This window comes from Aspergillus karnatakaensis, assembly GCF_047715665.1.
Source record: "Aspergillus karnatakaensis strain CBS 102800 unplaced genomic scaffold BJY04scaffold_63, whole genome shotgun sequence".
Classification (NCBI taxonomy): Eukaryota; Fungi; Ascomycota; class Eurotiomycetes; order Eurotiales; family Aspergillaceae; genus Aspergillus; species Aspergillus karnatakaensis.
In genome coordinates this window covers 167,029-191,915 of record NW_027395775.1, presented here as the reverse complement: position 1 = coordinate 191,915, position 24,887 = coordinate 167,029, and the positions used below count along the sequence as shown (strand labels likewise).

General features: G+C 52.3%; 10 protein-coding genes across 10 annotated transcripts; 5 read left to right on the top strand and 5 right to left on the bottom strand.

Annotated features, from left to right (window-relative positions):
* Window positions 1-1,431: 1,431 nt before the first annotated feature.
* Window positions 1,432-2,193, top strand: BJY04DRAFT_222804 (uncharacterized protein; the record flags this gene model as incomplete). Its single annotated transcript, XM_073717500.1, has 2 exons — window positions 1,432-1,886; window positions 1,950-2,193. The coding sequence occupies 2 exons, from the start codon at window positions 1,432-1,434 to the stop codon at window positions 2,191-2,193; spliced, it is 699 nt and encodes a 232-aa protein (XP_073566610.1).
* A 1,312-nt stretch (window positions 2,194-3,505) lies between these two features.
* On the top strand, window positions 3,506-5,451 carry BJY04DRAFT_222803 (uncharacterized protein; the record flags this gene model as incomplete). The annotated part of the gene is made up of 3 exons (XM_073717499.1): window positions 3,506-3,848; window positions 3,939-4,526; window positions 4,580-5,451. The coding sequence occupies 3 exons, from the start codon at window positions 3,506-3,508 to the stop codon at window positions 5,449-5,451; spliced, it is 1,803 nt and encodes a 600-aa protein (XP_073566609.1).
* Window positions 5,452-5,580: 129 nt separating this feature from the next.
* BJY04DRAFT_231409 (FAD-binding oxidoreductase) lies at window positions 5,581-7,423 on the bottom strand. The gene is made up of 3 exons (XM_073719529.1): window positions 6,840-7,423; window positions 5,939-6,792; window positions 5,581-5,887 (listed from the first exon to the last, which is right to left on the bottom strand). The coding sequence occupies exons 1-3, from the start codon at window positions 7,404-7,406 to the stop codon at window positions 5,740-5,742; spliced, it is 1,569 nt and encodes a 522-aa protein (XP_073566608.1). The 5' UTR covers window positions 7,407-7,423; the 3' UTR covers window positions 5,581-5,739.
* Window positions 7,424-9,982: 2,559 nt separating this feature from the next.
* Window positions 9,983-12,144, top strand: BJY04DRAFT_210425 (glycoside hydrolase family 71 protein; the record flags this gene model as incomplete). The annotated part of the gene is made up of 5 exons (XM_073714250.1): window positions 9,983-10,108; window positions 10,155-10,680; window positions 10,734-10,959; window positions 11,018-11,475; window positions 11,537-12,144. 5 exons carry the CDS (start codon window positions 9,983-9,985, stop codon window positions 12,142-12,144), a joined length of 1,944 nt encoding a protein of 647 aa, XP_073566607.1.
* Window positions 12,145-12,298: 154 nt separating this feature from the next.
* On the bottom strand, window positions 12,299-13,219 carry BJY04DRAFT_231404 (MaoC like domain-containing protein; the record flags this gene model as incomplete). Its single annotated transcript, XM_073719528.1, has 1 exon — window positions 12,299-13,219. The coding sequence occupies one exon, from the start codon at window positions 13,217-13,219 to the stop codon at window positions 12,299-12,301; it is 921 nt and encodes a 306-aa protein (XP_073566606.1).
* A 977-nt stretch (window positions 13,220-14,196) lies between these two features.
* BJY04DRAFT_199458 (phosphatidylserine decarboxylase family protein) lies at window positions 14,197-15,663 on the bottom strand. The gene has a single exon (XM_073712779.1). The coding sequence runs from the start codon at window positions 15,627-15,629 to the stop codon at window positions 14,292-14,294; it is 1,338 nt and encodes a 445-aa protein (XP_073566605.1). The 5' UTR covers window positions 15,630-15,663; the 3' UTR covers window positions 14,197-14,291.
* A 118-nt stretch (window positions 15,664-15,781) lies between these two features.
* On the bottom strand, window positions 15,782-17,330 carry BJY04DRAFT_231402 (uncharacterized protein; the record flags this gene model as incomplete). The annotated part of the gene is made up of 4 exons (XM_073719527.1): window positions 16,984-17,330; window positions 16,377-16,936; window positions 16,261-16,325; window positions 15,782-16,209 (listed from the first exon to the last, which is right to left on the bottom strand). The coding sequence occupies exons 1-4, from the start codon at window positions 17,143-17,145 to the stop codon at window positions 15,782-15,784; spliced, it is 1,215 nt and encodes a 404-aa protein (XP_073566604.1). The 5' UTR covers window positions 17,146-17,330.
* A 1,127-nt stretch (window positions 17,331-18,457) lies between these two features.
* BJY04DRAFT_231400 (molybdopterin molybdotransferase MoeA) lies at window positions 18,458-20,493 on the bottom strand (the record flags this gene model as incomplete). The annotated part of the gene is made up of 1 exon (XM_073719526.1): window positions 18,458-20,493. The coding sequence occupies one exon, from the start codon at window positions 20,491-20,493 to the stop codon at window positions 19,156-19,158; it is 1,338 nt and encodes a 445-aa protein (XP_073566603.1). The 3' UTR covers window positions 18,458-19,155.
* A 228-nt stretch (window positions 20,494-20,721) lies between these two features.
* BJY04DRAFT_231398 (molybdopterin oxidoreductase family protein) lies at window positions 20,722-23,857 on the top strand (the record flags this gene model as incomplete). The annotated part of the gene is made up of 5 exons (XM_073719525.1): window positions 20,722-20,867; window positions 20,916-21,026; window positions 21,074-21,307; window positions 21,352-23,096; window positions 23,145-23,857. 5 exons carry the CDS (start codon window positions 20,722-20,724, stop codon window positions 23,855-23,857), a joined length of 2,949 nt encoding a protein of 982 aa, XP_073566602.1.
* Window positions 23,858-23,987: 130 nt separating this feature from the next.
* On the top strand, window positions 23,988-24,753 carry BJY04DRAFT_199455 (uncharacterized protein). Its single transcript, XM_073712778.1, has one exon. It carries the CDS (start codon window positions 24,014-24,016, stop codon window positions 24,656-24,658), a length of 645 nt encoding a protein of 214 aa, XP_073566601.1. The 5' UTR covers window positions 23,988-24,013; the 3' UTR covers window positions 24,659-24,753.
* The last annotated feature ends 134 nt before the right edge of the window (window positions 24,754-24,887 follow it).

Here is a 24,887-nt window from a genome sequence, read left to right as displayed (position 1 = left end):
TGACCAGGCTCTCCCTTCTGACCAGGCTCTCCCTTTTGACCAGGCTCTCCCTTCTGACCAGGATCTCCTTTTTGACCTTCCTCCCCCCTTAAGCCTTGCTCCCCCTTTTGACCAGGTTCACCCTTTTGACCAGGCTCTCCCCTTAAGCCTTGCTCCCCCTTTTGACCAGGCTCTCCTTTTTGACCTTCCTCCCCCCTTAAGCCTTGCTCCCCCTTCTGGCCTGGATCACCTTTCTTACCTTCCTCTCCCCTCTGCCCTGTCTCCCCTTTTGGTCCTTGATCCCCCTTATCACCTTTTGGCCCAGACGGACATTTCTTGCAATTTTTCCCCGCCGTGATAGTCCAGTCCCCATCAGGCGAGACATTCCAATCCAGCCACGGCGGGAACCATGGCAGCCCCCAAGGCTGGAAGTTGCTTTGCCCGCTGTGGCCGTTATGGGGGGGGTACATGAACGGGTTGCTTAATCCCTGAAAAGGATTCTGTCCTGGAAAGGGATTTTGGCATTTATAGTGAGGGCGAAGGCCGGAGCTGGGCCATCTGGTGCCTGCGGGGAAGGGTGTTTGTTGTGATCCTGGCCGTGGGCCTGATTCTTTCCAAAATGCAAGACAATCGGCCGGTGGCCAATAGGCGTAACTTTCCATCATGTCCGGATAGTAGGGATGATAAACCGCATTTTGGTGACTGTTGTAGCCGCAGCTGCCGTAATCCATGCCAGTGGGGAAGCATTGGCTGCTGCAGGGAAGAAGAAGAGTAAAGAAGGTGAGCAATAAGCTCAATGTTAGAAATGAGGTCCTCATCATCCTGGTGCGAATTTCCCGGGATTCGGCGGTGACAGGCGAGGAGGGAAGAAATAGGCGAGGAGTGGGTAAGTATGCGCTAGTCTAATACACAGAGTTTGGCTGTTGTTGTTGTTGTTGCTACTGGTATGATACCTCTATATTATCCTGCATTTCTCAATCAGAACCCCTAAATCCGGACTTTATCAAATTCGAAATCTGCTCTAGTTGGTATAGCCGTGTCCTTGCGTCACCTAGTCAGGACAAGGGAGTCGCTTGGGAGAGATCATCCTTGCATCATGCTTTTACCACTTGTAAGCGTCATCATAGGAGTGATATCTATCGCGTTAGAGTTTCGAATCCTCGAGGTTACATCAGGGCTACAGCGCCAACGTTTAAACTCGATTGGTAGATAGACGACATGGTCTTTTCGAACGAGAGTTAACCAGGCTTCCAGGATGAGTCCTGGGGCGCAAGCTAATACGTACTCGATGACTCCACGACTCCCATGTAATCAAGACGTATTCAAGCATAATTTCCTAGGATGTGAGTATTTAGTGTGATAATGCTCGACCGGCATCACCCCGCTTCCTCTCCCTTCCATAGCACGAGATATATATTATCCCCCCTTTCAAAAAGTTAGCAGCCCATCACCATGCCGCAGCTATTCTCAATCGCCAGTGGCCTTCTACTCAGCCTCTCAATCCTCAGTCCCATCCATGCTGCCCCTTTTATCCCCGAGCTGCACCTACCAGCAGCCCCCATTCCGTTCTCCATAAACCAGGGCATTCTACAAGAATCCCCCTCATCCTCAACAACTGAACTAACTCCCGCGGATATCACCAATGTATCCAACGAGAACAACGACACTCTCCTCGGTCTAGAGTACGGCAAATGCTACCGAATCGAAAACATGAAAAAAGAAAGACTAGGCTACCAACAAGGCGCCTACTACCAATACGGAAACCCGGACAGCCGCACCTTCCAAGTCTGCCGACTCTCCGACGGCCCCTGCCTGCGCGAAGGCGGCAAAGCAGACCAGAAACTCCGATCAACAAATGGATTTTACTTGTATGACACGCGTGGCTCATCGTATTCACAGGGTCCCACGTACGTGGGCCTATATTCAGTGTTTCTGTACCCGCTGATCTATAAGAATATACCACAGTACAGAGCGCATTTCCAGGCTTGGAAAGATTGTGATGAAGCGGATGAAGGAGATCCGTGCCCACTTGCTGTGAATCTAAAATCAGCGCATAATAATTGGAAGGGGCTTGCTAATTATCCCGGGGGGTATATTCAGCAGGTGGCTAATGAGTATGAGACTGTGCATTGGGTGTTTAAGGAGGTGAAGCAGTGTAAAGGGGGTAGGCATGGTGGGGATGATGTTGAGGACACTCGTGATCTTGATATCTGAGTTGCGTCTGGCAATCGCCATCTTTCTTGTTCTATGGATGATGGTCTTGTTCTCGACCGTGGTGATGACTGTGTGTCCATAACAACCATAACAAGAGAAGATTGGGGGTATTTCTTTATTTTGCCTTTGATCAAGTCATGTGTCAAAGTCTTTGGAGTATATTATACCTGTGTAGTTTGTAAACTGCATCTTCATTCTATGCATGTATTGATTTGAGGGTCTCTGCACCTGTTATTGCGAGATATTTTTTCAGGTGGAATTATAGCAGTAACATAAACTCACACTGCGGTAGCATAAATCCTCCCTTCGGAACCAGATACACGACCGAGCAGGTAAGCAAGACGAGGCTGGATGCTGTTGTTCTGAGCTGCAATCAATGGGCACGGCTGTGGTATAATCTAGGCCTTAGTTCTATAATCCGTAACTATATTGACAGCCTTCTTTCAGTGGCGAGAAGCGCGTAGCTAGCCATTGTGGAGTCTCATTTCATATTTAGAGCCGACGCGAGTATTGCTACTGACCAGTGAACATATAAGACAGAGCGGGTTGAACTCTGATCGATAAACATGCAGAGTTTGTCCACCTGTCAAGGTAGAATGCTGGTGGTCTTCGCCTTGGGGAACGCTGCCTCTACACGATGAGCGTGCTGGATCTGCCACGGCGCCCCAGACTAGCAAGAGAGTAGGTACGAGGGAGAGAGAGAAAGCCCACATCTTGATAAATTGCAACTCCCCGAATGAGTTAGGTGACGGCGGCTTATAAGAGTTTTGGCATTGCTACCAAGGTGCACTCGGCCCCTCTACTGTCTCTGATGTGAGATTGTTCGAACAAGGACGATGCTGCAAGGCTGGACATTGGCTGAGCCTCAGCGAATGCAAGGACTGACCAAGGTTGCACTGAAGAAACATGGCTGTCCTACCTCTCTGCCCATGCTTTTACTATATTAATCCCACACTGCAACTTTTGCTGATTCACCCAATGCATGAAAAGCTGGCGCAGCTGAACCTCCCCCTCTTGGGCCTTTGCTAGTCTGCCTTGTAGAGTTTGATCTGTTGTCATTAATTGGTTCATCTCAAGGGCCGCCATGTGCAATCTTTGGTTTCAGCTTATGGTTATCACCCAGCAATGCCTTTCTTGACAAGGCTGTACATAAAGATACTCGAACACACCTTCCAGATACTGGGAACTCTGACCCGAGTGCCAGCCTATGGCTTCGGTTAGATCCACAAGGCATTCTCCCTCTAGCTTCTCCTACCCATAAATACAGGAGCATTACCTCGTTCACAATTGCCCTAGTGAATAAGCAATCACAATGGGAAAGCGCAACCTGTACTCACAGATCTGGTTTCCGTTTTTACTGGAACTGCTGTCTATTGCGGTCTTTGTGCTGACAGCATGGATCGCGCAGACTACCCTCGAGCTCACCCCCAAAACATCGTTTCTAGGATTTACCATCGATTCGAGCACTATTATTACCTTGTTAAGCATTACCAACGGCCTCCAAGCCGTTCTCATTTCCACCATTCTGTTTTCCCTCTTTGAAGCCATTAACTGGACCCTTATTGGCCGAGGAAATGGTTGCTCTTCCGTTGGGGTCTTAGGGCTATCACCTACTACGGGCTTCCTCGGCTCTGTAAGGATCGTTTTCAGTCGCTGTTCGCGGCTGCCTGATCGACTATGGCCGCTGCTTCGGTAAATTCCTCCATGCCACGTTCTCAGAGCCTTTTCACTGACAACCTACTCAGGCTTGTCCTCGCAACTGTCCTATGACTCGCTGGAATCGTCCTCTTTGGTCAGTGTACTCTGCGCGCTGGACGATAGATCAAGAACTAATGCAGCTCCTGTAGCTGATACGTCAATTGGCATCACCCATACTCCTGTCTTTTCGTATCCAGTAACTGCGGGCAATGGGCAGTTCAACGGCTCGACTGTTCGACCCTACATTGAATTGCTCCAAGGCAGGGACCAGGGCTACGAATATACAATCGTACCATACTGGATGCAGGCGGTGGTCAATAACCTGGTTACAACTCCCATGCACTCAGCTGCCGGCGAGCCCGTGCCCGTGGCGGCATGCGCTGAACTGCACTGCAATTCCTATTTGTTGCCCGGAGGGGTGGTAGGGGCGACTCCCTGGCCACCTACCAACTACTCTTCTGCTCCGGTCATAGAAATCATTGACGCCCCAACATTCCAAATCGACTTTGCCCCGGAGCTCAATGGACATTCGTTCTCGGAGGATGAGTGTAGTTTGTATGGGGCCAACGATACTTACGTTGGCATTAGGTTCTGTCTGGCTGAGAGCCGAGCGTATAACGGCTCCTTTGCGGCTGGTAAGGATTCATACACTGGAAAACTGCTCCCAAAAACTGACTGACAGTACAAGGGATCTTTGTATGTCCCGAAGGTGTCTCCGATGGAATCTGCTCCCTGGGCAACAACAGCTTCCAGCCTAACCTTACCTCCACTTTCTCTGTCTTCAGCCCTAAGGCAACGTTCGTCGTCTCGCGCTCCAACATGAGTATTCTATCCGTGGCTTCTCTAGACGCGCCAATCCAGCAGCCAGTCCTCGATATCGACAGCTTCCGGGTAGCCCTGAGCTGGATCTTAGACTTCAACGCCAGTCGCATTCCCGCTGCAACCTCCATCGCGGATCAATTCTGGAGCAGCCAGGAACAGCTGAAGAGTGTATACTGGTCACCAGTCATTACACAAACTTTCCACAGCCTCATCGCCTTTCCATTCTGGTTCTTCAACGCCAACAGCCTCGGAAACACCGAGAACCAGAGTCGCGAGATCAGTCCAAGCCTACCACCCGAGTTCTACACCACTGCTTCCCTGGCAACCCAGCATTACAAGATCGTTATTAGCAACGCCATGTTCGCTACCTTTGTTGCTCTTCACTGTACGCTACACTTGTTTATCTGGATAATGTTCCTCTGGCTATGCATCAAGCGTCCGTCCTTACCGGCTATCACCTCTTTCCCCCTCTTTGACTTCGCCTTCAAAACAACGTATACGCGAAATACGGTGGAGCGAAAACAAGCTGACGGTCGAGTCTATCAGCTTGCATCGCAATCACTACCGCTAGCTGGTGTGCTGAGCATTACCGATGGCGAAGCTCTGTCCGCACTGAAGCCTTGCAAGCATTTTCTCGGACACGGTGATTTTTCGCTGCCGGGTGAACGAGACAGCGAGCGACTAGGGGGTTCGACGCTGACATCTAGCAGTAGCATCTTAGCTTCGCCGGGCGCGTAAGTCCGGAAAGCCATTGTTTTCAAAGTATGTCATTGGGACTGGGGAGTATTGTATTGACCCACTGCATCTATCCTTCTTGTCATTCTTGAAGCACCTCTTAGGAATCTAATGTGTTTTAGCCAGCCGAATGTTATATTATTCCTGTTTACGCTGTTCATAGTTCATATATAGAGTGATGGAAGGGATCAAAAGCAGCTTGAAATGATTCACCCCCGAGCGTCACTGGTAGGCGACATGTAGTATTGCAAGCATACCGAGACTCGCTGGCACAGCGAAGTCAGCAGCTCCTCACAGAGGCCAACCTCCCTGACGATCCAGGAAGCCCCTTCTGTCATATTTGCGGGCAATCCGCTGAAGCTTTGCCTTGTTGCTCCTTCCATAGCTCGAGTACACATCCTGGTAATTAGCAGCATCATTCATGAACAGCGGATTTTTCCTAGAAACAGTTAGACAGGAACATTGGAAGTACCGGAATGCGGAAACCTACGAAATAAAGTCCAGGTTCCCTGACTTGTAGTTTGTCGGCTTAGTTCCTGCCCATGTCGTTTCAAATTTCTCCTCAACCGCATCCCCGATCTCACGGAGCACACTAGGGCAAGCCTTGTCGCAGACAGGCCGAGGCCAGAGAATCGTGTTCTCGACCCAAAGAAAATCGCCATGCCTTGGATCCAAGCCGAGTGTATTCCCGCCGTTCGCGATGCCATGCTCGGCAATAACGCGCGGAATGGGCTGCGTTGCAAAGGTCGCAGTCGTGAACGAGATGGCACTGTCGTTCGTGGCCACAAGATTCTTCTGATACGTCTGCCAGGTGTACTCTAGCAGTTCCGTGCTCTTAATGTTGCCTAGGTTGGGGAAGGTATTAACATGGGCCGCAGTTGCATCGCCGGTAGGTTGAGCGCCGCCTCCAAAGCTCGTGAGGTTAGTATAGGTCGTTTCGGCGGTTGTATCGAGAAGGGCTGGGATTTGTTCAAGGCCCGCAAAGGCATTGGCCGGTGGTGACGCGCCATCATAGTAGAAGAAGAGGAGAATGTTCACCTGTGGGCCAACATTGAATGTCGGGATTACAGCAGCCTTTGGGTCGGGGTAGGTTTCGATCAAGTCAGACAGCGCAGAAAACAGCTGGGTGCGCTGGTCGGTGCCGTAGGCTCTGATGCCACCCCAGACACGGCCATTATCTCCGAGAGAATGCGCTTTGAGGGTGAACTTGGTGACTATTCCGAAGCGGTTGCCGCCGCCTTTCAGTGCCCACCAGAGATCAGCGTTCGAGCTGCTGTTGGCGTTGACAATCTTGCCGTCACCCAGGACAACTTCGAAGTTGATCACGTTGTCGCACGCGAGGCCCTTCAAGGAGTCAGTGATTGACATTGTATAACCATAGGTGGACTTACATATTGCGCCGAATAGTAGGAGAGACCTCCCCCAAGAGTAAAACCCGCCACTCCAATGTTTCCCAGCCGTCCACCAACAACAACCTGGTTAGTTTTCGATGTTTCGGTGTAAACATCGCCCCAGCGCGCACCTGGGCCGACATGGAAGCTGTCTCCATCCTCTGAGCGAACAGTCGAGCCCAGGTTCTCGTTGAAGGAGATCAACACGCCACCATTTGTCGCGGAAAAGCCAACATTGAAGTTGTGACCGCCCGACTTGAGCGCAAATTCCACTCTGGGATGTCGGTTGAGCTGCTTGACAGCTACTGAAACCTGATCTGCGTTCCGGGGGTAAAACACGCAAGTCGGTCGGATGTCGCCGTTGATTCTGTTCCAATACTCTGACAGGGTGTTGTTGAATGCCACGCCTTCGGCGGGCGTCGTTGCGCCGTAGCTTTCCAGCGGATCCCATACGGTTAGGTCGGGGTATCTTGCGTCCAGGACCTCACACACCCTGACCGCACCGGGCACGATGGCGGCGGCAAGGCCAAGAAGTGGGAAAAGGGAAACGGTGTATGATGAGCGCATTGTGGGTTTTATGAACACTTGCTGGTACGGAGACTGGAAGTAGCGTGAGCCTGGTACTTATAGCAAGCAAGAGGAGGATCCTCGGCTGAGCAATGGAAAAGGCATAGTGTACGAAGATACGATAATCCGGCGCGGCATAAGCCATGACTGTAGGGATTATCGTTTGAGAACCAATAGACTGTCTTCCTATACGCCTGCGCCAATCTCAGCCCCAGGATCAGAAATGAAGGAGCCCCAACAGTGTCTCGAATATAGCCTTGATACCCATCCTGTCAGCCTTCAGGTTCAGCCTGTCCAAAGGTCCCAATCTGCAGGAGAGGGCTGGCGCCATTTTCAATTTGCACCAAGCAATTGCCGTATGTTTAATGGCTTTAAACAAACACCGACAGCCTGCCAATAGCCTAAATATCCCCGGACCCGCTGCCAGCTCCAGCCTATTAGGCACCCTAATTATTTGCTGTCTTCACACTGTCAGAAACTGATTGACAGGGTATATCGGGGTTTGCCGCCCCCCAAGGCCATGCAATCGGCGAATGCAAGAGAAAGATGATCAGAGAAGCAAACTCCGATTTAAAAGCCGTAGCATTTTGGACTCATACTCAAAGTCTGCAACCATTACATGCGTATCACCCTCAGTGTATAAAATGTAAGACAACTGCGAGACAAAACAATCACGAGCAATCTGATTGAACCTCGTCCGATAAATATTTCCTTTCTTCGTCTCGCTGTTCATGGAATTCAGCTCCTACTCTGTGGCAATACCAGAAACGGTGGACACCAATATAGTGTCTCCAACCGCCTCTTTGTTTGTTCATAGAGAAAAGGACTCGTCGCTTCCGTAGGATGGATATCTTCAGAACGCAAGTTGCTAATACCCATGCTGTTGTCTGCTGGAATCGTGCCCGCTTGCACGAATCGGCTACTACCCGGCATTCCAATCCGTGGCGCTGATTCGACACCAACCCAGAATCGTCAGTCGAATGAGGTTGGTGGAATCAAGTAGCAATCGCACCTCATTCTCCTAGCGTATTTGCTCATCATCTCATCGATGTGGTAGATGTGGTAGCCATGTGCAGCGTGTATGTCAACGACCGAGGATAACGATAGGTAACTCTGATTGAGATGCAACAAGCGCTCACGGGTCTCTTGTCCCTCTTCAATTTTCGGAGGAGTCATAGCCTATGCTCGTAGGTCCTCCAATGGCGCATACATCTCTTCCGGACATCCGCGGCCTTTGACCTCCACTGTAGCATTCCTTTGGATGATTAGAGCCATGATACTTTTCGGTCTGCCGAGCTATTCATTCTCTCGTTATTCTCATCTACCCAAATTTGCAGACCCCGTGCGGTCACACGACCTGGCATCTACACGGCGATGCTCTAGAAATCACCGGGCCGAGCAGGATAAATTCCCTGATATAGATGGGATGCCACTGTCCAAAGCCCGCAAGTTCCTGGCATACTCTAGTGATGCAAAAAAAAAAAAACCAAGAGGTTCAATCCGAGAACCACACATCCAACCTAGAGTTCACCATCTCTGTGGACTGGAACAACGGGGCTACTGGTCGGGGTTCTGACAATATATCTTCCATTTCATTGATTTAAAACTCACTCTGCCGGTACTCTCAATCTGCGACTCTTATTCACCGACGATAAGCGACGTTTGTACGAGGGCGCCAGGCTCCGCGACCTTCTAGAAGGAAACGCATGCTCTTCACCGGTGAACGCCGGTATTGGCCCGTCTTGCTCGGTCTTGGGTACACCACGCTTAATATAAGCATTCTCATACGCGAAGTGTGATTGGCAAGTGAGGGCAGAAAGGAGCGAACCCGCAGACAAGAAAATATTCAACAATAGGGATATTCAGAAGTTTTCGTGGAGACCCCGGAGTCTGTAGCCTGGGGCCCCGCTTCAGTCTATCAGCCGACATGCGGCACACAGAGCATTTACACTTTAAAGTTGCATCTGAAAGGCAGCTATACCTTTACTCCATTGGTGCGTATATTTCCCGAGTCCATGGACCTGCTCCTGGAACAGTGATGTTGACAGCGGTCTACCGGCGCGACGTGATTCGCCACATTTCGTCCAAAATTTCGCTGAAATCAATAGATGAGGGCGAGAGACGTGATATATCACGTTCAGTTTGTCTGACCAAATGACCAGGTGACGATCCCCTTGCATACGGGGCTGCGAGTCACACGCGGGGATCTATATCATACACCCCTGACCATACTGGAGCCTGCTCCCACAATGCGTTAGATCTCGATAATGCGGAGGAGACTAGCCGTTCCTGCAACTAGTTGCATCTCTCTACAACAGCGTTTGGAGACGGTGTAGATTCGCCGAGCGAGGTGGGCTTGCTCTTGACCGTTGGAGGAGTTCGCAGGCTTCAGATGCAACAGTGGATGGGAAATACAGCCAATGATCGATCGACCGTTTGTGTGCAATATGGATGCGATCAAAAGTAATGAGTAGTCCTACGGCACCAAGTCTATATAAACCCGACGTTGGCTCGCTCATTGAGGTTCATAACTAGACCACCAACAACACCAAAGCAACTAAGCGCACAGATTCAATATGATGCTCAGGGCCCTGCTCTCAGTGCTTGCAGCTCTACCGCAGCTACTGTATGCTGCTCCTAGTTCAGCTGTCAATGTGGCTCGGCAGTCCAGCGATGACCGTCTGGTTTTTGCTCATTTCATGGTGCGCTCCCTGCAATCATCTTTTCCCAGCCACTAACATGTAATAGATCGGCATCGTCAGCAATCGCTATTCAGCAGCCGACTACGACGATGATATGCAACGCGCCAAATCCCTCGGCATTGATGCCTTTGCCCTAAATATTGGCGTCGACCCCTATACCGATCAGCAGCTTAACCTTGCTTATCAGTCGGCTGCCAACAACGGTATGAAAGTCTTCATATCGTTTGATTTCAACTGGTGGGGCATTGGTCAGGGCTATCAGGTTGGACAGAAAATCGCCCAGTATGCCAGTCTTCCCGCGCAGCTCAAGGTCGATGGCAAGGTCTTTGTCTCGTCCTTTGCTGGCGATGGCCTAGACATTAATGCCATGCGCTCGGCTGCTGGTCAGGAGATTTACTGGGCCCCCAACTACCACCCAGAGTACGGTACCAATATGAATGGAGTTGACGGTTTGCTCAACTGGATGGCGTGGCCGAATGATGGCAACAACAAAGCTCCCCGTCCTGGAGCCGAGGTCACTGTCCAGCAAGGTGATCAGATGTACATCAACACCGGAAAGGACTACGTTGCTCGTGAGTTTCCGGACTGATCTGGTAGAAAAAGACAATGTTTCTGACTTCTGCAGCTGTCTCTCCATGGTTCTTTACCCATTTTGGCCCCGAAGTTCCGTACAGCAAGAACTGGGTCTTCCCTGGAGATCTCTTGTGGTACGATCGCTGGCAGGAGATTCTCACCATGGGCCCTCGATTTATTGAGATTGTGACCTGGAATGACTACGGAGAGTCGCACTATATCGGTCCGCTCAGCTCGCCACATACTGACGATGGTGCCTCCAAATGGGTAAATGACATGTAAGTCCCATCTTCCTTAGCGGTGGCGATATTTCTTTCACCGTGCTAACCTGGTCAGGCCCCACGACGGCTGGATGGATATGTCCAGGCCGTGGATTGCCGCATACAAGGACAGTGCCCCCTCAGTTGACCCCTATATCACCGAAGACCTACTGGTGTATTGGTACCGACCCAACCCTCGAGAGCTCAACTGCGACGCGACAGATACGTGCATGGTTCCTGCGAATAATGGCAGTGGCAACTACTTCTACGGTCGACCCAACGGCTGGGAGACAATGGAGGACGCAGTGTTTGTAGTCACCACCTTGACGTCCCCGGCGACTGTGACGGTGAACTCTGGGGGTAATGTCGAGGTGTTCGACGCACCAGCAGGCGCCAGCGCTTTCAAAGTGCCAATGGGAGTGGGATCTCAGGGCTTCTCTCTGAGCCGTGATGGGCAAGTCATTGCTTCGGATATCAGTCTCTTGCCTATTACTGAGACCTGTATCTGTGGGCTGTACAACTTCAACCCTTACGGTGAGTTTTCTTGAACGGATGGTCAATCACTACGCTCCTACCTATCTAACCATCTATGCAGTCGGCTCTCTTCCGGCAACTCCGATCGACTCTCTACAACGCGACGGTCTATACAGTCTGACAATGGGCCTCCATGTCTCAACCTGCGCACCAACCCCCACCCTCGGAAAGGTGACTCCAACACCTCCTCCAGGCTGGGGCGATGCTCCAACGACAACCAAGACCTCGTCTGCAACGCGTACAACCAGCAGCACAAAAACTACCGGCGCATCGACAACAAAGACTAGCACGACAAAAACAAGCACCACCAAGACAAGCACTACTAAAACTAGCACCACCAAGACCAGCACTACCAAGACCACGACTACGAAGACCACCACAAGGACAACCACAACAGCCAAGCCAACGACCACCGGTGGCTCCGGAGGTACCTGTGTAGCCGGAACCGGGCCTGGAAACTACGTCGGTCTCTGCAATTTCTGCTGCAACTTCGGCTACTGCCCTCCTGGCCCTTGCACCTGCACCGCTTACGGTGCCCCTGTTCCGACCCCACCGACTACCGGTGTCAAGGGGGTACCTCTGGATGGACTGGGCGATTCATACTTGGGTCTTTGCAGCTTCGCTTGTGATCACGGATATTGCCCTTCGACTGCTTGCAAGGTTGTCTAAACGCCTTGGTTACTGCTTGCCTGCTTCCGGTTATTAAACAAAGTCGGTCTCTACCCCGTCAGCTCGAGTTGGTTTGGTTATTTCCTTCTCAATATATAAAAATAAAATAGTATCTCAATTCCACCTGCGTCTCATTCACCTATGCTCGGTCCACCTACAGTTGACTGCCTCTAGACCCTACCCTACTCATCCCATCCCCGTGTAAATCAATCTCAGCCTGCGAAATAACCACCCTCCCATCCTCAGCAACCTGCTGATACACAATTTTCCCATCATCCCCACTCCACATCCGCGTAGTCACCACCTCACCCGGAAACACCGGCTTACTCAACCTCAACCTGACACTCTTAAACCTTGCTGCATCCCCTCCCGCAAACGCATCGATGACATGTCTCACCCCAATTCCAATCGTACACGTTCCCGAGAGAATCGGTCCAGAAAACCCCGCCTTCCTTGCAGTGTCCGGGTCGATATGCATTGGATTCCATTCACCCGTTGCAGCGCGGTATAGCGCGCCCTGCTCGCTTGTTGTTTTATAGTCGATTCTTACCTCGGGTGGTCTGCTGGGAAGCAAAGTGGCTGATTGGGTGTGGGTGTTGGGACTAGATGGTGACGGTCTAGATGCGCCGCCGCCGGGCATCTTAATCAGAAATGAGGTCCACTCGCTGTAGCAGATTTCGGTCTCGGTCTTTGCGTCGAGGGTTGTGATTCCGACGATAACAGCGACGCCTGTGCGTCGGTCGACAACATCAATGATCCTTGCAGATGAGAGTAGAATTCCAGATTTTGGAAGAGGACGTTTGAGCTCGAGGTAGTGCTCTGCGTGAACGTGGGGGTGTTTCTGGGGGTTGAATAGCGGGAGAAGAGTAGGTAAGTCGACAGTAACCTTCCCCATGATGTTGATTACGGCGATGGAGGTGAAGGTCGGCAAGGGGTGGAATTCTGGGTGGTCTTCCCAGCATCGACGCAGGTCTTTTCCTTCTGCGCCGATGGAGAGATTGTAGGTGATGATGGTTCCGGCGTCGTAGGTGACGGAGGAGGTCCAGCTTCGTTGTTTGATTGCTTGGAGGTCCATGATGGTACGATGGAGGAAGGTGCTTAGAGATTCCTTGGATGTACAGATATTCCTACCTAACCCCAATTATAAGTAAGAAAGAGCATTGAATCGATTTGATAACCAACATGCGACTGCGGGGTTGCCAAATTGCCGCGAGCCGAGGGGATGATCCAGCTCCTATATGTCCACTTGCATTACCCACGTTCGAATAGAAAGAGCATACATTTCGCTCCCGTCTTTGTTCCTCCTTGTTAAAGACAAGAAGCGGACGGCCGATGGGGAAAGGAAGACGTTTACGATACGAGACACTTCAGACCACATCCGATGAAAGCCCGACGTACCCTAACGACACGCCTCATCAAGCCGAATCTCTAGCCCTCTCGTCCAGAGTGATATCGCGAGAATGCCTATTATCATTCCCATTCGAGTCAATAGGAACATACACCGGTCGAGTCCAAATCCGCCTCCAAACCCGTGCTATAGCCCCGAGCTCAACATGAATGCGAATCTCGTGGTCAAAGCCGAACCGCATCAGAACCCACCAGATGAGGAGGCCAAACAGGCTCAGTATAATACCACCGACAGCCAGAATCAATGCAGTGGACTGAACGGTCTGCCAGACAACGGGCTGTTCTCCGTATGGGCGCGTTGTTGGGGTCATGATGGGCAGGTCGGTCAATGGCAGGCGATGGTTTGTTTTGATGATTGAGACTACGGGGATCCAACATGAATCGTGCGAATAATTGTGACATCTGAGAGTACGTTGTGGGACTTTTGTCGCTGGGTCTCGACGTCGAGTTGAATTTTGAGCACTGGCAAAGAGGATCGTCGCTGCTGGGGGTGTGGGTTTTATAGTGCCCACCTGCACTGGCACTGGGTCCTTGGGGCCATTTCCTGCATCGTAGCGCTGGTAACGTCATGCCAGCAGTGGAGATTTGCTTGAGAGACAGACTACGGGGTGAGGTTCTGGTTCTGGTTCTGATTCTGATATGAAAGTCTATGGCTGTCTGCTGGCCTTCCATACGTTTTCAAAAGATAAGTACAACTTGTCATATGTATGCATAAAGTCGCTAATTACAACCCTCAGGGATCATGAAGATTTGACAACAGCAACCTGGCTGTTGACTGGGACGTTCCTCTTCAGATCCGGCGAAGGGAAGTCCTGCACATTGACACCCTTCCGGAAGAGCAGACAATGCGTCGAGCCTCCAAAATGGAACATCCCCAGTTGATCGCCCTTGCGGACATGCTGCCCTTCAGAGACCGTGATATCGCACGTTGACACCTCGCACATGCCCACTCCCAAAAACGCCATCAGCCCGATCGCGGGATTGTCGGACTCGATAAAGATGATTGCGCGGGTAGCCACGCACGTTAGATATTCCTGCGTTGTCACCTCGCCTGCTTCGTCGATGCTACCATCTTTCCCCTTCTGTCCACCCCAGAGACCCTCAAAGAGCGGCTCGGAGTAGTACGTCCCATCGACGACGTACGATTTAACAATCTTACCGCTGACAGGCGCATGCCACCGGTGGTAACTCAGCGCACTAAGGAAAGCCTGATAGACCGTCCCCCCAACAAACTGCGGAGCGAGTTCATCGTGCGACAGCATATCAAACATCGAGTAAGGCTGTGTTTTGATCCAGAACGTATCCTTCGCCTTCACATCCCGCGCAACCTTGTAAGGCTGCGACTCGCAAGCATTAGCGATAACATTATCGTCCTCAGGCGACGCGACCGGGCGGATTCCCTCCCGGAAGACGCGCGTGAAGAAATCGTCCCACGATTTGTAGCCGTGGTATATCGCTGATGAGTCACAGACGAAGAGCTCGTCGAAGGCGTGAGATGACCCCGCGGGTTCGTTTGCAACGTGTACGAGGCTATTCTTGCCGACTTCACCAAACCAGCCGTACTCCGAGTCATCGAGGACTTCCGCGGAGGCAGGCGACATGAGATACTCTCCCCACGCATTCAGCACCTTCTTCAGCATAGCGTTAATATCCGGGTCGAGATACGCCGCATATCCACTCGGCGTCCCCATCGACCAATCGAGGATCGCATTAATCGGTAATCCAACAAGGCCAACCTTTAGCGAGAAATCATTCCACGAGGGCGCGGAGGACAAGAGATAGTTCAAGACCTGCAGCATGTGGTGGTAATCTCGGATCTCGGAGCAACCGGTGGGGTCTTTGCAATAGTGACGGTTTTTCGGGACTTCCGCGAACATAGACGAGATGAGCATGTAGACGCGACTGTTTGTTTCGATGAGGTGTTGAAACTCCTTTAAAACTGGGTGCAGGTCGTGCTCTTTGGTGCTGTCGACGTGGGCGATGACGCCGCCAAGCCATTTGTGGTGGGCGTCGTAGTCGGGGGGCATCCAGTGCCCGATCTTGTGGTAGCGGTGGATGTGAGAGGTGTGTTTTCCCATGATGATCGAGGAATGAAGGGAAGTAGATGTTTATATGAAGATCAAAGCTTGGTGTTGGGGAATTAAGGTGGATATATACTAGGTACTGTCATCATCATCGTGATGTCATTGTCTATCTATAGCATCGAGGTACGTACGCCTCATCTATTACTCTAAGGGCTATGTTTATATCCGTACTCATGGTCCGACACCATAAACGTCTGGTGCACGCTGACCTGGTTCTTGTGGTGCCGCGGGGAGCCCGACGGGTTAAGATCCTCCTGGCTGCTGTCGACATGACTGCGACCCAGCGGCGCCGAGATCGAAGTCACCACCACGTTCGTATTATCCTCACGGTCGAGATCCGGTCGCCAGTATCGCGGCTCGTGGGAGCCTGGTTTCGATGCGTTCGCCGTTAATGTGGTCAGGGCGTACTTTCCACCGTTGCGTCCGCCGTGGGGACCGCTGCTGTGGTTCCGGCGGTAGGAGGAGTTTCCGTCCAGGAACCAGCGGAACAGCGGTCGCAGGGTGATCAGACTGCCGGCGATGATTGCGAGGCCCGTCTCCATAATGGAGTAGATGGCGATCTGGTAGGTGGAGTCTAGTGCTGGTTAGTTGCCGACCGTGCCGATTCACGCGAGGCAAGACTTACACAGGAAATCCGTGTCGGAGTAGTTGTGGAGGTAGGGCAGTCGCATCACAACAGCAACACTTGCACTGGAGGTGTGTTAGTAGTTTCCTGATAAATAGAGGGTGCTGTCGACCTACATCGCACCCAGACTGAGAATCCCACACAGCGCCATCTTGGTCCGCCGCGTCATCTGCAGCCCCCAGATCAGACACGCAGGGAGAACACCGAGAGTAATGTCGCAGACGATTGTAATCGAGCTGTAGACGTATGCGATGATCAGGAGCACATCAACCGACAGACACTTCCCCTTCGGGGGAAACACGTCCATGCGCTCCCAGAAGAAGTCGACGGGCTGGCAGTCGAAGAGCAGGACCAACCAGAACATCAGTCCAATAACCACAATGACAGCACAGATCGTCCAAAGAATTATGCGGTGGAGGCGGCGAACGGTCAATCGGAGGAGGGCGAGGGCAATGGCGATTTTGGAGACGGCGGAGGCCCAGATGTAGAGCATTTGGCCGAGCCACCATAGCTGCGGAGTTCTGGTCAGTATGCATGTTCGAGCTAGACGCGAATTGGATCGATATACCATCATCGCTCGTTGTATAGAGGCCATGGTCTTAAAGTCCGCCAACCTGTGACCTATTCCCGCAATCGGTCCGAGCACACAGAGAACACTCAATGCGATGAACAGCGCCTGCCACCGTCAGCAGGGATCCACGACTCAGAAGCAGTGATGCTTACCAGCGCCACGATCATCAGTCCATCATCCCAGCCAAAAGCCCGTACCACATGCAACCGCACGAAACACCTCAGCATAACCACCAGAATCGACAGACCGACCATCACCGCCGAGACGGCGACGATGGCCAGACTCCTGTCGCCCAGCGGCAGAGTGTCTTTCATCTTGAAGGTGAGATAGAATCTGTCGAGTCGAGTTCAAGTTCGCCGGTGGAGGTGGAAACGCTCGTCTTTAAACCGCAGCAAAACGCTGGAGTATACGCGGGAGAGCTTGTCTGATTAAACAAGGACCAGGTGAGGAAGAAAAATGCAGATCAATGGCGAACGGTCTCATCATAGGGGTAGAATTTCTGGCGCAGGGGCATTTTCGTGCTCTCCAGGGCCTGTTGCACGACAGCAAATCTGTCAGACGTGCGGGCGAGGAGATGGCAGGCTCTTGATAGCCAAGTCAGGCATCCAGAGTCCGAAACAGTGGAGAAGCGCTAGAGCCAGATCGATCGATGGTTCTCGACAAAGTTTGCACTATGCGAGTCAGCCCCATTGTCATCCCCAGTCCGGAAATGAAGCCGCTCGCCAAGGGAGACGCTGTTTGCTTCAAGTAGCTGTCCGCTGAGATAATTTATCCTCCGAGCAAGCTTTCAGCCTCGAGGGAAGGATCGTGGGATCATAGGATGGCATTGTTAGGGCATCGGCAAGCTCAGTTTGTAGTCTGTAGTACCTAGTTGGACCGAGTCAGGAACCAGGATTGTTGACCTTAACCCGATTTCCTCGGCGCAGGAGCTATTTCTTGCTCGGTTGGCTATAATATTACCCCATTTTATAGCTTCCTTCTGTAATTCTGTTCGTTTGCTCCCCGCATGTCAGCAATCTCAGCAAACTCAGCAATCTCTTGCGTGAGACGACTCGCGACCGTTTGGACGAACCCCCGTCCATTGCAACCTCCAGGTCAAACACCCATGGCATCAAATGGAGTTCATCAGATACCGGTTTGAAGAACAGTGGATTGGAGAGGGGATCGGGTGAAAATTATGATCGCTTGTTTCACGATGGGTTGTCTGCGCGGCGCTACTCCTCCGAAGAACCTCCGCCTCGTCGCGCTAGTACTTTGTAAGGCTTCTTCTTATTCCCATTCCAGAGTCCAGACACTCCAAGTCCGGAAATCACTGTCAGATGTGAAGGACTCCCCCTCTTTCACGGGAGCAGCTTGAAACCCTAATTGAGTCAGCCTCGAGCGCCGTGGGGTGTGCTCGAGTCAGCAACCATCAGATTGCTGCGGCTCACTCTGGACTCCTGGGCTGTTCATCTATCTCTCACATTGAGGGTTCAAGACTTGCTTTATCAGAATATAAATAACAACTGCTGGAAGCAATATATTATAGCTGGTTTACCACTTATGGCGTCAGGGTTATGTCAGGTCTTGACCGAGATATATATATATCTGTCGAGACTCGAAACCAACTTGAATGAATCTGACTCTTAACACACTCCACAGCATGACTCGACCCATTCCCCTCCTCCTCGCCGGTGGTCTTTCTTCACGGATGGGCTCCCGGAAAGAGCTCCTCGAACTGGTCGACGGCATCCCGATCTATGAGCAACAATTGATCAGATTACGCTTAGCTTGCCCCGAGTCAGAGGCCATCTTCCTCTCTCTACCCAATTCCGGCTCTCTCACCGCGATCTTGGAGAATCCACGTGTTACTCGTGTTGCGGAGAGCACTTTCCATCTTCTCGTCATCCCCTCTCCGATCGTGGTTCACCTCCTTTACGATCGCACGCCACAACAAGGCCCAGCCGGTGGTCTGCTTGCTGCTCACCACCACGATCCAAACGCCACCTGGCTTGTCGTCGCCTGCGACTACCCTTTCCTATCTGTCTCCGCTCTCCGCCAACTGCGTGAGGAATTTGCTGGCCCTGTGACGTGCTTTGAGAACTCGGATGGCATCTACGAGCCTTTGCTGGGGATCTGGTCCTCGTCCGCTTTGTCGCTCCTCCAGGAAAATGTAGCCAAGGGCATTCTCGGTCCCAAGTCTGTTGTGCTCAAGAGCAAAGGCAAGGGAATCCGACCGCGAAAAGACGTCTGGTTGTTCAACATGAACACGCCGGCTGAATTTGAGCAAGCCCAGGGCATGCATGAGGAGATAGGCGCGGTGGAACAGGATATTGAAGCTTGGACTAGCAATGATGGACGCTAACAAGCTCTCCTTCGCGTACTTCCGAGACCCCCCTTGAAATGTGAACCCAGCAGTTGGCATGCAGGAAAGGCCTTGTCTTGCCTGGACTGTGGTCGGCAATTACAGACACCTGCTTCCCACAGGGCGTCATAATAGCCGGACGAAAGATATCTGCCTCTTTTCGGCACTGGAGCACGGAATTCTGTACCGAGCCTAATTCCCTGTGTGGAGGAGCGTCACTCGATGGTTGGAGCTTCGCGACCGCCGATCGCTCCTGCTCCAGCCCCTGCAGCGCGCTCAGGTACCGGAGCACGAAAAAACGAAGACATGCAGCTGCAGCTACCGGATTTCCTGGGAGGCCGAAGAAGGCTGTCTCACCGTCTGTCCTACGAGGGAGCATCGAGAAGAAGATCGGGTGTCCGGGCTTCACGGCGACCTTGTGGAACACTTCTCTCCCACCGATCCGGTTGATCGAGGCTGGGATCATGTCACAGCGACCGGCAGAGACTGCCCCGGAGGTTACTATCACGTCGTATTGTTTTTCGTCGAGAGCTTTCAGCACGGCGTTTTCCACCTCTTCCTCACTGTCGCGGATGAGGCCGCGAAAGTCGACCTCGGCTCCCCATCGCTTCAGCATTGTCGTTAGGTACGGTCCGTTGGCGTCGTGAATCATGAAATCGTGGCGACGGTCCGGCGTCTCTGGCGATAGCACCTCGCATCCTGTTGAGAAGACTGCGACTCGAAGTTTTCGCAGCACGCGCACCTCGGTCACACCGACCGAGGCCAAAGCCATGATATGCTGTGGCTGTATGCACTCTCGTTTACCGAGGATCTTGTCGCGCTTTGTAAAGTCACCACCGGCGAGCCGTCTGTGTTGCTGCCGTCTCGCAGGTTTCGCAAAGGAGATGTATCGCTTCTTGGTGACCTCGTTCTCGCTCATCACCACCTCTTCAATCGGCACACAACAGTCAAAGTGGTCACTGCCCTGTCCGACAGGAAAAGGGGCGCCAGTCATGATCTCCACGCATGGAAGGATTCCATCTTCTAGATTGCTGCTTTGCTGGTGAGGTGTATCTCCTGCTGTTGTAGTGGCGATCACTTCAAAGGTGACCGGGTTTTCGGGACTCGCCGTTTGAGTTGCGAGTGAATTCAGGGCAAAACCATCCATGGCGGAGGTGTCATATCGCGGTGTCGAAATTGGACTATAGATTGCTTCAAAAACATTACGGTCGCATGCGTTGTATAGTGAGCAGATTTCAGTTTTGGTAGAGTAGGCGCCCCTTTGTTGGTGAGCTTCCCGCTCGACCAACTGCACTGCATCTGCGTACGAGATCCCCATCTCGCTGTCTCGAAGCTGTTCCCGTAGGTTCTTTCGATAGCAAATAGAATTCGACCGATGTCAATGATCTCGAGAAAAGTCTGTATCCTTGGCGCAGCCTCACGATTTCCGTGTTGGGAAATAACCACCGACATCATCATGATCGCATCCTGCACCACCCCCCGCATCCCCGCACCTTCAGCTTCAGCATCGTGCTTGGAAACCCCCGAACCATCACTCGCTATCCCAATGCCGGAATTCGTCGAAAGCAGAGACTCGATCAAAGACATCTGGGGCGCCCGAACTCCCTACAAGCATCAATGGCCGACGCGATGTGATTCTCATCTGGTTGATACCCCCGACAAGTGGGTCCAGAGCGCTTGTGTGCTGTGCAGGTACGTCTAGCCCTCTCCTGGCGATCATGGCTGACCTTGTACCTGCAGCAATGGATGTGGTCTCGACATTGGCGTCAAGGACGGCAAGGTGGTGGGTGTTCGAGGGAGGGCAGTCGATCGAGTCAACAAGGGGAGACTTGGACCGAAGGGGTTGAACGGGTCAGTATGCTTATCTTCTAAGTCAAAACATGCTAATTCGTATCCAGCTGGGTATCAATCAGCCATCCCGACCGTCTCACGCACCCTCTCATTCGCAAGAATGGCAAGTTGGAGCGTGCATCGTGGGACGAGGCGATGTCTTTGATCGTCAACCGGGCGAAAGATATCCAGTCGCGATTGACGAATCATGGCATTGGGTTCTACACCAGTGGACAGCTGTTCTTGGAGGAGTACTATGTCCTCGCGATGGTTGGGAAGGCTGGATTGAACACTCTTCACATGTATGTCCTTGACAATTTCACTCGGCGATTGTTAACGATATCAGGGATGGAAACACTCGCCTCTGTACGGCAACTGCTGCAGCCAGCATGCGCGAATCTTTCGGCAGCGACGGACAGCCGGGCTCATACTCGGACATCGACTATACCAACTGTTTGTTCCTTGTTGGACACAACATGGCCAGCACGCAGACAGTACTCTGGGCCCGCGTCTTGGACAGACTGGAGGGCCTAAACCCTCCAAAGCTAATAGTTGTCGATCCTCGGAAGTCTGAGACAGCGAAGAAAGCAACAATCCATTTAGCTTCGAAGCTGGGGACGAATGTCGCCTTGTTAAATGGGTTGCAGCACCTGATTTTCGAGAATGGCTGGGTCAATGAGCACTACGTCTCCAAGTATGTGTGCGGGCTGGAGGAGCTGAGGAACGTCATCAAGAACTATACCCCTGAGCACGTTGAGAAGATCACCGGCGTTCCGATTCATCAGCTCAAGGAAGCTGCAAAGGCACTCGCAACATCCGGAAGTCTTCTCTCAACCGCTCTACAAGGCGTCTACCAATCTAACCAAGCCACCGCAGCTGCATGCCAGATCAACAACATCAACCTCCTTCTCGGACACATCGGCAAGCCAGGCAGCGGCATCCTCCAGATGAACGGCCAGCCAACAGCCCAAAACAACAGAGAGACAGGCTGCGACGGGGAATACCCTGGCTTCCGGAACCACCAGAACCCCAAACACATGCAGGAGATCGCAGACGTATGGAACATCGACGTCCTGCAAGTCCCGCACTGGAACGAGCCAACACACATCCAAAACATGCTAAACTACATCGACAGAGGCTCTCTCGAAATGTTCTGGGTCTCCGGCACAAACCCCCTCGTCAGCCTCCCGCATCTCTACCGAGTGCGAGAACTCCTCACAAAACCCGACCTCTTCCTCATCGTGCAAGACATCTTCCTCACCGAAACCGCCGCAATCGCAGACGTCGTCCTCCCCGCTGCCCAATGGGGCGAAAAGACAGGCTGCTTCACAAACGTCGACCGAACAATGCACCTCTCCCTCAAAGCCGTCGAGCCCCCCGGCGAAGCCAAAGCCGACCTGGACATCTTCCTCGACTTCGCGCGCCGGATGGAATTCCGCAACAAAGACGGCGGCGTCCTCATCCCCATGAGCACACCAAAGGAAGTCTTTGACCACTGGAAGAAAATGTCCTACGGCCGCCCGCTAGACTGCAGCGACCTCTCCTACGAGAAACTAACCGGCGGGTCGGGCATCCAATGGCCCTGCACGAAGGAGTATCCCTACGGGAAAGAACGGCTCTTCGACGATGGCAAATTCTTCACAGACACCGACTACTGCGAGAGTTTCGGGCACGATCTCGAAACTGGTGCGCTTTTGAGTAAGACACAGTATGAGTCGATGAATCCGGCCGGTCGGGCGATTCTTAAGGCCGCTAGCTATAAGCCGTCGTGGGAGGAGCCGAATGAGGAGTTCCCTTTGCGTCTTGCGACTGGTCGGAATGTCTTTCATTTTCACACGAGGACTAAGACGGGGAGATCGAAGCGGCTGCAGGATGCTGATAGGGATGCTTGCGTGATTATCTCCCAGAAAGATGCCGATGAGCACGGGCTTACGGCCGGGGAGATGGTCATTGTGCGGTCGCGACGGGGGGAGGTTGAGCTGCCGGTGAAGATTGATGAGATCAACGATGGCCATGTGTTCATTCCTTTCCATTTTGGGTATTTCGATACGCAGGATAAGAGAGCTCGCGCGGCGAACGAGCTTACTATAGGTAAGAGTGCTGAATTCGAGTCGGCGTGGCTCTACTAATGACAATCAGAGCAATGGGACCCCGTGTCAAAGCAGCCAATGTTTAAGTCCGGCGCCGTGCGCCTGGAGAAATGCGTCCAGAATGAATCGCAGCCGCAAGTACCAGAACGACAAAGTGCCGCTATTGAAAGTGTCGAGAAGAACAAAACGGACGCAAGCACCGCCGGCAAAGAACGGGACAAGAAGCACATCCGCTGGCTGGAGATGTGGCTAGGCGCCACCCACGAAGCCCTCGAAATGCTACGCGACATCTACAAAGACCTGATCCCGCGACTCGTTCACGATCTCGAGATCCAAGCAGGGCTAGAGGTGATGCGCCGTCTCACGCACGATACCCTCATCAGACTCGACCCCGTCGTCCAGCGATACCACGAGAGCAGACTGTACGGTCGGAAAGTGTGCGAGCGGCTCCGAAGTAGCCTCTTTCCCATGAAAGACCCACCGGATGATGTCTACGAAGCACTGATCGTGCTGCAGTCGCTGCAGATGTTCCTGGTTTATATCGAGGGCCATTTGACGGCGTTGACGCCAGCCAGTGCGGCGCTTTGGGACCGCGAGTTCGTAGAAGCTGTCGCGTTCGCACAAAGCAATGTGCAAAGACAGAAGTCGTGGGTGGATCAGCATATCAAAGTGAAGAGTCCGCAGACATTGCTTGTGCCGCAGAGCCCGCCGGGTGAGCTGGATACCGATGGGTCGGGGCTGGCCAGGCAGTTTTATTACTAGACTCTGTACAAAATGATAGAAAGGGAAATACGAGCTTCGTAGGTAGGTAGATCTCCAGATGACTCACCGTTCGACGGCTATATATATACTCGTTTGATGTCACGAAGCTTTCTCTCTATGACTCCCTTCTCAGCATTACAATCCACCCCAGTGACCATGCACTCTACAGAGATGGTCCCCCTAACAACCCTCCCCGAACTCCTAACCTTCACCTTGTTGTCAACAACAACCTGGCTAACTCTGCACCTCTACGTCCACCGTAATGGCCCAATCCCCCTCACCAGAAGTGTAGCCAAACTCAACAACCGATTCTACGCCGCAATCTCCCTCGCCATGTTCCTCACCGTCACACTACAAACAACTAAGACTGCAGGTGACGACTCACAAATCCGCTACATCTACCACCTCTCCAAACTCTACGAATTCATCGACATCCTCCTCGTCTGCGCCTCCGGGGGTCCCATATCCCTGCACTTCGGGTTCCACCACCTCACGACGCCGTATCTAACCTTCATACGTTATCTCAGTGGCTCTGAACACTGGGGCGTATTTGCAGCACTGAATACCTTCCATCACGTCCTGATGTATGCGTATTTTGGCGGTGCGGTGTTTCTGAGACCGATATTGCCGTGGTCGGGGATGCTGCAGCTGGTTGGGGGGTTGGTGGTGGATTTGATGCTGGGGATTGAGGCTTATACGACGGGTGAGGATGGGGAGGTGTGGCCGTACCTCGGATCGGGGATGTTATTGGGTGTTTATTTTATTTTGAACTGGAGGGACCTGAGGGCGAGGAGGGTTTGAGTGGCCTATTCTGTGGTGCTGGGGTGGTTTTGGGGTTCGTGCTGAGATGTATATATCCGTGTACAGGGCAAGGTAGTGTGACGGATATCCATTGCCAACGCTTAGTTTGATGAGGGCTGATCATCCACGCGACTGGTAGGAGACACATTTCGTACGATTCTCTCACCGGGGATTCAAATCCAGTCCAACTTATAGTATGGGTCTGAGATTGCAATTTTGTCTAGCGATG